General features: G+C 40.0%; 1 protein-coding gene across 1 annotated transcript in view; it reads right to left on the bottom strand.

Moving 5' to 3' along the window:
• Positions 1-3,768: 3,768 nt before the first annotated feature.
• LOC124290544 (coiled-coil domain-containing protein 81-like) overlaps positions 3,769-12,463 on the bottom strand; it is a 28,951-nt gene continuing 20,256 nt past the window's right edge. Inside the window, 10 exon segments of the mRNA XM_046727292.1 lie at positions 3,769-4,966; positions 5,709-5,755; positions 5,757-5,930; positions 6,503-6,694; positions 8,055-8,133; positions 8,557-8,642; positions 9,389-9,472; positions 9,891-9,998; positions 10,406-10,697; positions 11,178-11,349. Of these exon segments, the coding sequence (XP_046583248.1) occupies positions 4,702-4,966; positions 5,709-5,755; positions 5,757-5,930; positions 6,503-6,694; positions 8,055-8,133; positions 8,557-8,642; positions 9,389-9,472; positions 9,891-9,998; positions 10,406-10,697; positions 11,178-11,349 (1,499 nt within the window). The 3' untranslated portion in view covers positions 3,769-4,701.

The raw sequence follows: 12,463 nt of genomic DNA, 5'->3' as shown, positions 1-12,463 counted from the left end.
TCTACATGTGCTTGTTGTTTGTTCGATCATGGAGAGCAACGTGTTCCAGTGAAGAGTGGATGTACCCATCCCTTGTTTGCCAGTTGTTTGATGGATATATCAAGTGTGTTTGGGGATGATAAATATCCTGTATTGGGAATAAATATTTTTTGATGTTTATGTATCAGCTAACACATGGTGATTGTTCCTACAGTATACTATCATCACAAGGCACACAAGCTGGATAGTCCATCATAACATGTCATACTTTTGATCAAAAATTGTTCTTACCTCTTACCAATCAGACGCAATGATTAGGCCCCCAAAAATATAGGAGTTCTGCTCCGGAAAAGAGCACTACCACCAATTTCAGTCTATGTCAAACTTGTTGCCATGGAAACGCCAAAAATGTTTTTATTCAGAATTCCAAAACTACCAAAAGGCACCAGTACACCACCAGATCTATCTATGTGCCAAGTTTGGTGAAGAAATATTGAACGGTTTCTATGTGCCAAGTTTGGTGAAGAAATATTGAACGGTTTTAGAGTTCTGCTCTGGAAAAGACAAATGTGCATGGACGGATGGACGGACATTACATGCTTTTTAAATATAGGGTTGGTGAGTCGATTATATATGTCTTCTTTTTTTTGGTAGCACCAGGTGGGTACCTGAGAATGTCTTCAAGGATACCATATCATGTTGTTACAATGCCTTGTGATGAAACATTGGAAGATTTCTACATCAAATCATTAATCATATTATTTATTTGCAGGTTTTGTCAGTGAGAGCCCATTATGCCAATTCAATGCAATCCATTTTAGCCCTACGTACACTGGAAAACATGAAAATATCATACGCGATTTGGATGAAAATGATTAGTTGAAATGCACTCCAGTCATGATTTTGACTTGGTTAAGAAAAGATTTGTGTGTGTGTGTTAGGACAGGGTCGGCCAGTTTTACGAGCTTGCATGAATTAATATATTATGTCACAAGGTCAGTGATTGGTTAGTTTGACTAACACTAGTCCAAATACTGCCAACTGAAATGGTAATCAAACTACATGCAAAGTTAGAATAGGCTGTTGTTGATATACTGACTGATCAGGTTATTATGTTTATTTGTTCAAAACATAGATTTACCAACACCATACTAATGGAATTCACCAAAGTGGTGAAAAATAAAGAATTGCTTCAGTCTGTGCTTTTCCTGAAAAAATACTTAGATCAATGTGACTGCTGTTTAGTACGATTCAAGTCGACATCATAAATTGAAATGAATAATCTTAAAGTCCTTACATAAAATCAGTCTTAATATTAGTGTAGCATCATGTTCACATTTGCTAACCCACAAAGAATTTGAAAAGATTCTCAAAATATGCTTCTATAATATGGTTCCAGTAGAAACCTAAGTCAAAACCACCATATCATGATAATACTTTTATGATGTGCCACACTGTTTAATGTGCGTTTCATTTAGGCTGACTAATGCTTAGTCTCTGAATATATATAAGTTCAATAGTAACAAACAAGCCCATTTAAATTGAAAAGGAGCCCCGGGGAGACCAGAGATTCAGAGACTAAGAACATCTGCATTCAGGCTACACGTGCTGGGGTCATTATCAGTTCCAAGTCACATCATACAACCATCAGATAACGGTATAAGTGACAGGCATATTTATTGGCCCTGGTGTTAAGCCCTGTCCTATCTCCATGATGTCATCAACTCATGTGGGGCCCATCAAGATCCCCTACTGCCTAACAGTTTACAGTTGGGAAACTTGCAGCCCACAATGTCACTTGGAGAATAGATGACCAAGGTGCAAGATCTATCAGGAACACCCAACAAAATTATTTTTGAATTTGAACTTATCTCCAAATTCAAATGTTTCCATTTGTATAATATGCGAAGAGGATATAGACAAACCCCTTTTTTATCCCCCCGGCATGTAATGCGGGGGATTTAGTCGACGCCTAGTCCGTCCGCCCGTCCGTCCGTCATCATTTTGTTTCCAGAGCATAACTCAAAAACCGTTCACTATTTTTCAACAAAAATTGGTAGATATATCAAACAGAACCAAGGTGGTGCCTTTTGCTATTTACAGCGGTGGGGTAGCCTAGTGGTTAAAGTCAGTCAGTATATTTACGGGGCAGTGGGGTAGCCTAGTGGTTAAAGTCAGTCAGTATATTTACAGGGCGGTGGGGTAGCCTAGTGGTTAAAGTCAGTCAGTATATTTACAGGGCGGTGGGGTAGCCTAGTGGTTAAAGTCAGTCAGGGTGTATATTTAAAGTCAGTCAGGCGGTGGGGTAGCCTAGTGGTTAAAGTCAGTCAGTATATTTACAGGGCGGTGGGGTAGCCTAGTGGTTAAAGTCAGTCAGTATATTTACAGGGCGGTGGGGTAGCCTAGTGGTTAAAGTCAGTCAGTATATTTACAGGGCGGTGGGGTAGCCTAGTGGTTAACGTCAGTCAGTATATTTATAGGGTGGGTAGCCTAGGGTTAAAGTCCTAGTGGTTAAAGTCAGTCAGTATATTTACAGGGTGGTGGGGTAGCCTAGTGGTTAAAGTCAGTCAGTATATTTACAGGGTGGTGGGGTAGCCTAGTGGTTAAAGTCAGTCAGTATATTTACAGGGCGGGGTAGCCCAGTGGGGTAGCCTAGTGGTTAAAGTCAGTCAGTATATTTACAGGGCGGTGGGGTAGCCTAGTGGTTAAAGTCAGTCAGTATATTTATAGGGCGGTGGGGTAGCCTAGTGGTTAAAGTCAGTCAGTATATTTACAGGGCGGTGGGGTAGCCTAGTGGTTAAAGTCAGTCAGTATATTTACAGGGTGGTGGGGTAGCCTAGTGGTTAAAGTCAGTCAGTATATTTACAGGGCGGTGGGGTAGCCTAGTGGTTAAAGTCAGTCAGTATATTTACAGGGTGGTGGGGTAGCCTAGTGGTTAAAGTCAGTCAGTATATTTACAGGGCGTGGGCAGGGGTAGCCTAGTGGTTAAAGGGCGGTGGGTAGCCTAGTCAGTCAGTATATTTACAGGGCGGTGGGGTAGCCTAGTGGTTAACGTCAGTCAGTATATTTACAGGGTGGTGGGGTAGCCTAGTGGTTAACGTCAGTCAGTATATTTATAGGGCGGTGGGGTAGCCTAGTGGTTAAAGTCAGTCAGTATATTTATAGGGCGATGGGGTAGCCTAGTGGTTAAAGTCAGTCAGTATATTTACAGGGCAGTGGGGTAGCCTAGTGGTTAAAGTCAGTCAGTATATTTACAGGGCATTGGGGTAGCCTAGTGGTTAAAGTCAGTCAGTATATTTACAGGGCGGTGGGGTAGCCTAGTGGTTAAAGTCAGTCAGTATATTTATACAGGGCGGTGGGGTAGCCTAGTGGTTAAAGTCAGTCAGTATATTTACAGGGCGGTGGGGTAGCCTAGTGGTTAAAGTCAGTCAGTATATTTATAGGCCACTGTCAAACAGCTGGAATACCGACTAGTGCCTCATGTTCAATCTAAGCACCACAGATTCCCTGGCTCCACCCTCCTGCCCATGTTAACACACAGTAATATGAAATGCCCTTTGTACATAAGCAGGCAGTTCTCTGATTCAATCTGAAGGTGAAATTACTGTGTTTTCTATTTGAAAACTCCTCTTTCATCTCAGGAGGCTGGAACACAAACACTCCATTTGTGCCAATTTTACAATTTAACATTAACCACGAAAGATAACCAGCTTGCAATATCATAGTTTACTTGTTTCAACAGTAGATTAGAGTTTGAAGTCTTTTTGAACAGAAAACCCACACATATTCAAGTACATATACATGATTTATTGTTGGCAGCAATGTTTAATGAAGAAACCCTCCAACAATACAGAAATCATGCCAGACATTGACAATCTGATTAACCATGATGTTAACTCAAGCCTTCACAGGTAACACAGTGAGAAATTCACATACCGAAACAAGTGTTTATGGTCAACAAACTAAAAGGGCATGAAAGATGCATACCAAGATCAGCAGTATCATGATTGGAGTACCAATGTTTGTCTCAGCCTCTTTTATGAGGGGTTATTAAGGACAATTAAGCTTGGACTGGACAAGAATCCATCCATCACTTAAAAACTTATAAAAAAATGAAAATACATCATACAAACCAATAGATATCCAGTGTACTTAGAAGTGTAACTGATCATGTATGTACATAAAATGTATCACAGCAAATAAATGTAGAAGTATTACAACATGTACAAAATGTTAAAACGTTATCTAAAATAGCTACATAGAACACAGGACAGGTTCATGAATGCAATATGATTATAAATAATACTGTTATCACAGATGGTTTGTTTTATAGCAGGCAGGTAAAATGGTTTCTGCCCTTTTACAAACAACAACATCAAGGCATCACAAACTAGTATATGTATCACAACCTGTTGACAGGCCTTGAACAATGAAAACATCTAACAATTAACACCACTGGACAAGGCATCAAAAATAATTATCCATACCAAATGATCAAATATATCAAACATCATTGCAGCAAATTGTATACCATTCCATGTCATTTACAAATCACTTCTTGTAAATACCAGTATAAAATTTTTTTCGTTCAGACCTAAAACAAAGCCGATGGATATAAGACAAAATATTCTTAAGACCTTCAGAAGTGGTGTAATCGCTAGATGGTACGAAACTTATCAAGACCTAGGCAAAGACTAGGGATAATCATTCCATCGGCCATGTTTAAACCATGAGTCTTGATCCAGGAATGTATCGTGACTCGCTCCAGATGTTTGACTCGCCACAGTTGCGAAGTTGGCGCAGACACTGACGACAGCGGTGGTACTTGTCACACTGCTCGTGCACCAGTATCCCAGGACTGAGAGATCGAAGCCGATCCTCCAACTCCCTTCCTCGTTTCATGTCAGCAGATTTAGACCAATCGTCTTCCAGTCGGCGACGAGACAAAAAGCGCATGTGGTGACGGTTGGCCCTGTCATCGAGCAATCTGGTAAAAGGGGGAAAAGAGAATTATACCTGTAGCTACAATACAACTGCAGGAAAAGTTTTCAACACATAGGGAATCTTGGGGACAATGAAAAAGATTTATGATGATTTTTCATGACAAAGGTTTTGCTAATAATTGACACCAGACAGTTAAGAAGGATGTTTTTCAGGACCATGAAGTAACATCATCTTAGGGACCAACCATTTGACATTCTTGGGGGATTGGGTTTTGTATGGAGATTTTATAGATTTTCAGCTCTACATACAAAACCACACATTGTGGACCAGACAATCCAGTGATCAACAGCATGAGCATCAATCTCCGCAACTGGGATACAATTGTAGTCAGCCACCCTGATGACCCAATCCCGCTAATCCCTTCTTACAACAAGCATCGGTTACTGAAGATCAATTCTAACCCAGATCTTCACTGGTCTTATGTCCTTTGAATGGCTGGCAGTTATTTCTTAATCAACAGTACAAAGCATGATTATTTTATTCAAGCATTTTCTGAAACAGTTTATAATTTCACCCACCCCCCACCCCTCTTTAGAACATCACATGGCCAGTCTCTAAAATGATATACTGTATTGAGAACAGGAACAATGGTAGTAAAACAATCAATAGTTCAGTCCAAAGGGGAAATGATTATTTTGCAGGTAAGCTTATATTTTTTCCTAGGATTACAAACACCAAGCCAGGACAAGCTAAATTTGTTTCACATAATAATATGAATCACTCACTCCTTCCTGGTCCGACTGAGAGTCTCCTCCTCTTCCTTCTGCTCTCGACAGACGTTTCAAGATGATGTCTCGCTTCTTCTGTGACACAAAATCCTGCTGTTCTCGGAACAGGTTATGTGCCCGTTGTCGTCTCTCTGCCATCTTCTCATTGTTCATGTCATTCTTGCCGAACACCTCCGAGTCTGGCTCACAGCTGGGCATTGGGACAGGCTTGAAACGAAGCTGCAATATGAAGCCATGTTGGTATGTGAAACACACAGAGGTACTTCAGGTGCAATATTTTTGACAACAAGCAAAAAGCAATGGTTGAGAAACAGATCAGAGTAGAGATAGGTTGACTAGAAAGATTATATCACAAAGAAAAGGCAAGAAACAGTACAAGAAAATGACGTTGAAGTTAGAAGTTAAATGCACATAGAACATCCAAAGATTAGAATTAGTGTTAAAGAGAAACTGCTTCAGGGCTAGTATACTTAACTTCAAACACCTTAATGTTATCAAAACCAGCCAAATTTGAACTAAACAAAACTCTTTCTTATGTTTGAAACAAATTAGCCAACTAACTTTAAATCTCATACCTCAGTTTTGATATCAAGGAAAATTCACTTACATATAAAGATGTAAGACACAAAAAGTTCTGTTGAAGAATGAGCTAGAATAAGGAATACTGAGAGAAAATCATTAATTAAGAATACCAGGTATGTGACAGCCATAAGATACTGGGAAGATAACAAGTGATGGTTGAAGTTAAGTATACGCAAGTAGGATTAACATCCTGTTCCCAGTGAGAGTACCCTAGGCAGTGTGAATGGAGAGGCACAATCAATGGCTGTATTTTTCTCTGCAAATGGGCGCAGCACATAAGGCCGGGGAACAGTGAGGTGAGAGTAAGTGAGATCAGGAGTGAAGAGTGGACAGCGTGATGTAGGATACTCTGGTGAGCGGAGAAGACCATCAGGTTTGCGGAATCTGTCCCGAAGGTGTATCTAGCAGCACACAAACAGGCAAATAGATATAAGCAAAGCACAACAACAATCAGGCCATCTTCCCCAGACAAGGAAAGGAAGTGACAATAAAAGCTCAGTTTCTACACTTGCTAAACTAGGCTGGAACGTCTGAGTGATGTTTTGGCCTAATGAGCCTCAGCATAGTCCAATGAAAAATCACAATAAAACTGACATTCGGTTGGTTACCAAACCTGCCGTACAGATTTTGGTAGATTACAGGATTTGCAAAGCAAAGTTTTTAACCAAGGGGATCTGATGCACTTCATGAAGTAAAACCTGTTTTATTACAATATAGTTCTTGATTACTGATCAGATCTTGACAGGGTGCCACAATATTGTTTCAAGCAAATGCAAGTTATGTGAGAGCGGGAATCCGATGTCCGTAGGAGGGACATAGAAGCTACACAACTTGTAATAACAACTGGTGTCGCTATAATAGAGCCTTGAAATTCTAGCTTAGTTCCTAAAGTTTAATCAGGCTGAAGCAACAGGAAGGTTAAGGTATGTGACAGTTGCAAAGCTATCCTGGTATTAATACAGTTGGAGTCTCGAGGCAATGAATGATATGTTTATGTGATGATATAGGCCAAAGCATCCATCACTTCTATTGACACATCAAGGTCAAAATTAATTGGTGGTCCAATATTTCACAAAGTGACCATAGTGCAATAACAATATGTTAAAGTATTGGAGCACTGCGACAGTTTTGTGTAACAAACCCTTGGACATACATCAATAGAGGTGGTAAACTAGAGATGACACTGCTACATTGATGCCTGCATTGTGTTCAACATATTGGATGGTACTTGTTATACTGTCAATATTCCAGCTGTATGGGGGCAGCTTGGAGCACTAGAGAGGACAATATACATTGATGCCTGCAAACATATTGGATGGTACCGTGATTATAGCTAATATTGCTAAAAGCACGTAAAACTAAAACTCACTCACTCACTCAACATATTGTCAGTATTCCAGCTGTATGGGGGCAGCTTGGAAATAATCAAACCTGAACAATACAAACCAATGATATTCTGATAAACATCTTCAACTAGCGATGACATATCAATAAGATCCATGACTATAACAGATCGATGACATCCTTAAAACCAAACTCTCCAATTTACAATGTTAATATGTCATCAAGTGATCCGATCCAGACAATGGTTTTAAACAGATGAAAGCTTGGGGTCTCACACAAATCTGGTTTACAATCATCACACGATATTTTGTCATGGATTCCCCACAAGTGCAAAGTAGACATTTTGGACAACAGATGCCATTTGTCAGGAGACTGACATATAGAATGATGGTGAACAGATGTGACATGTCATGGTACCTGTGACTCAAGAGCCTTCTTGTAGACATCGGTCTGATCATATTTGTCTTTCAAGTACTGCTCCCTTTGTGCTGCCAGACTGCAACATAGAAGGTATACATGAAAACTTTATACACTTCACCTTGCACACTACAACATAGCAGTGTTATAAACATAAACACTGCATTGACTTCTACCTTCACATTACAACACAGCATGTACACTGTACACACTGTACACAATTCTAAATACACATTACAATGGTCTTACAGGCAGACCAAGGATTATTTTCACGTTCTTCAAGACATTGTATCCAGGAAATCCTGTAGTGTTAACTACATATATGTGCTCTTGAATGAGGCCTTGAAAACCTTTCATGTTTTGGTATTTAATATATATCAGTATGGCCATAATGTCTCTATCTCCGCACCCAAATATATTGTTGAAATGGTGGCAGTAACTTTGAATTGTGGAAGTACTGTTAAAATGATTGAAGCATTACTGAAAAATTCATGGTACTCACTCCTCCGCCAGCTGCACCTGTTCCAGTCTCTCAAAGAAGGCCTCATCTGCATTACGCTTCTGTTTGGTCTGTTCCTTCATATCAACCTGGAAAAAGTTGGTTCCCTTGTCACTTTGATTCTTATGACAGCATACTATTGAATCTAGAATCTATCAGAACAGCTCAACCTCCCTTACTATGATGGGCTGATCTAATAGAATATTTCCACAGTACAACACAGGCAACCACAGTACATCTGTAAGGGGGGCATTATTTACACAAGGGCAACCCAACAACAGAATGGCACTTAAAAGAATCAACCACAGAACAGTGACCTATGGTATTAGTGTTTCTTTACCTACACAATGACTTCTCCATAGGCCTCTATCCAAGATGGTAATGATCTACCATTGATGCTTATCCTTGTACATGCATGCTTACTCCTCTGTTCTGTTTCATAACAAAATGTACGTGGATACTTGTAAATATGTATCCCTTCTACCTCGATGTACAATCATGCCAAAATTTCAGCCGTTTAGCAACTTCATCCCAGGAATACAAGACTGTAGCAGACTGTATCAACATTTGACCATTCCTACTGCCTTTTGTGATTGCAAATCAAAAATATAATTTGTTAATTACTCATTGACCGTGTGTCATCATTCACTCATTTCACAAGTTACTTCTACAAAAAGCCATTTCTGTGTTAACCTTTGCATTTCAACATGGAAAACATCCTCTAACATCACAGAAACCTAGGTAGAACTCAGCTGAACCTGTGCAGAAAACCAGTAGTTGACTCCTTTTGAATGTAGTACTGGCCATGAGGCCTGTGAACAATAAGTGTTGTTACCTGCGAGGCCAAATCTTTGAAGTACCCCTGCTGCTTGGGGAACCGTGGTGGCGTCAGAGGTCTTCGTTGGAATATGTAGGATCTCTGTGGAGGGAATTAATTGTTTAACTGACAGGAAAATAACACACAGGTAACATAAGTTTTGTTCTGTTTTTCTTTTTTGTTTTAATGCTGTACTCAGCATTACTCCAGCTTAGTGACTCTAAATAATCAAGTCAGTCTGTACATTTTCGATGACGATGAGCAAAAATTAATCCAGTCAGGGTACAATTACACACAGTGAACCACATTGCTAAGCCTGACCACCTGATATGTTCAGTTCCTTCTTACAATCAGTTCTAATGTGGAATACTGACAGTAGAACACTGACATTACCTTGTGGTGCATATAACACTGTGTCTGACCTTACTCACACCAGACACGCTTTCTGGAAGAGGTTTTCTCGAAGTTTCATTTCAATCATTTCTTTTGTTCCACACACTAGCAGATGAGGGACACTCACCTGGAAATCTGTGTCTCTGGCCTTCTTCTTTTGAATAGTAGCATCTGCTACTCCAAGATTGAAGGCGGCCATTTTCTGAAGGTCCTGTCTCTTAGACAAGTTGTTCTCCTGGAATAGGATTCCAAACATGAAAAGAAACAGTTTCAGTGCACTCAGCAGCCATTATGCATCTGAGCCAGAAAATGTACAAAGAGAATAGAAGCCAAAACTGGCCCAAAACATCCCTAGATTTTTTATTTTTAACATTGGGTTATGACAAAGATGCCTTGACCTCTTTTCTTATCTTGTTTGTTTTGGGGAGTTTTAATGCCTGAACCAGACAATCTAGTGACTGATACCTATGAGGAATGATCCCTAACTGTCGTGGTGTGATGACGCACGATCAACTAAATCACAGAGCCCGACCACCCAATCCACACAGTCGCCATTTATGACCAACATAGGTAAGTGGGAACCAGTTCTATAACCCTGGATTCCTACTGGGGGTCCTAGCACTGAACTTTAGTTATACTGACATGTTCTGTGATGGTTTGTTCTGCATCCTTCATGGCCTGGTACTGCTGCAGCAATCTGTCCTCCTCCACCTCCCGACGCCGACGCTCCTCCACAAACGACACAGGGACGTTGCGTCGAGCCCGCTGATGACACAAATAACACAGCTCCTGGCCAGCATGCGGATGGCCACAACTTGCACTGTGTTGGCGTGCACGGTCCATGGCGGTCTGGTCAAAAGTGACCCCTCTCTCCAGGGGAGCTAAGTGACCAGCAGACATTGGCTTGTCCATCACTGGAGGCTGAGGTGAAAACCTGCAGTGTTGGGGAAAGAATGAGTGAGTGAATTCACTTTCAGTGCACTTTGAACAGTATTTCAACTTAATGTCCAATGTAACAGACATCAGATCAGGATATTGCAATGCTAGTGATATACATCATGCAAAATTCATTTGTGGGGAATTCTTTAAAACAATTAAGATGTCATAATCAAAATTAACACTGCACCTCTTCTTTAGACAAATGTGGTCTCCAAACTGGAAAACAATCCAACCAAAGGTTTTCAAGTAATTGGTTAAACCAAAATGTCCTCGGATGGACAAACAGAATTCCTTGGTACAACTATATACCCCCGATATTTACCTGCTAGGTTTAAGATGAGAAACATTTCTTTTTCTTTCTGTTTTTTTCACTACTCGAAAACCATTTTTCTTGATCACCACAATGTAACAGAAGAGATCTACAGAGATCTTATTACTAAGATATTGTGTCATGGATTGTTCAAGTTCTACTTACACATCCTGTAGTGGAGCAGGCGAGAACTTGGTGAGGTTTGGTGGTGTTGGCGGTTGAGAGGGCCTAGCTGACCCTATTTGTAGATCATCCAGTAGACACACTCCACTAGCCTTGGGCAGCGGCATTGTCATCCGTGACATCGATCGTACAGGACCTATAGGCTTCTGGGGTGCTAGATTAAAACAGAGTGTTAAAGATGATACTTTAGCACTCCATGCATTTTAAACACAATATCATGACAAGTTGAAATTGTGATTATAACTAACATGGAAAGTCTGGCTGAGCAATATTGCATAAAGTTCCAATGAGGCACACACCGTGATTAAGAGATAATTTAATTCATTCGAACGTGCTGATCCACATCAGACAGTGAAGGGTGGGTTATGTTCTCTTTTCATTGTTCATAAAACATTTGCATATTCAATTTTCTACCTAAACAGTTGCATTTCAACCACACAAAGGAGTACACTTGTTGTAGAAATCCATATCCTAAACACAATGGGTTCCTGGTCCATTGAGAAGATACAGCCTAATGACAAACTCAAAATGATTTTCCATTTCCAAATCAAGACAAGTTTTTGCATACAAGTTTTGAATCGGAAATGGATTTCATCTAGCATTCATATGGAAAACTGGAAGTCGTCCATTGTCACGCAATCACAATTCATAATGACATCATATTGATGTATTTCCAAACTCCGTAACAGTTAAAGGTGCAAGCTCAGTTAAACGGAGATAAATATCTTACATGGTTCTTGGTCAGTTTAGTGTATTCTGATAATGAAAGAGTTTGAACACACCCATCATCACCCACCTAAACACTTATACAACAGAATAGCACATTTACCCGGTGTTCTTTTTTCTCTTTGTAGTGAAACTTTGACAGTTCTTTCCTGAGAAGCTATTTTTAGCTAACCACTGTGTTTAGAGTGCCCTTGAGAATAAAATCCAATATTTTTACACTACTTGTGCAGGAAAACTTGTTATATACTGACATTTCTTTCCTACATAAAATTATCATTGTAAAACAATATATATCTAAACTTGCCAAACAATTTGAGGTCTTTAATGATTGCAAGTACAGTGTACATACTGATTACTTATGTATGTCCTGACTCTCAAAGAAGAATATGAAGCATCACATATTCAGGATATTTCAACAATGTGTATATGACAACTGTGTCCCAGTACACAGACTGGGCCATTGAAGGCACCATTGATTTGTTGCCATCAGGTTCTGGCACCCAAGAGAGATGTGAAGAGAGTTGACGAAGCATGTCATGCCA

This window comes from Haliotis rubra, unplaced genomic scaffold (assembly GCF_003918875.1).
Source record: "Haliotis rubra isolate DU_JTF1 unplaced genomic scaffold, ASM391887v1 Scf47, whole genome shotgun sequence".
In the NCBI taxonomy this organism is placed as follows: Eukaryota; Metazoa; Mollusca; class Gastropoda; order Lepetellida; family Haliotidae; genus Haliotis; species Haliotis rubra.
This window is presented reverse-complemented; position numbering and strand designations above follow the sequence as displayed.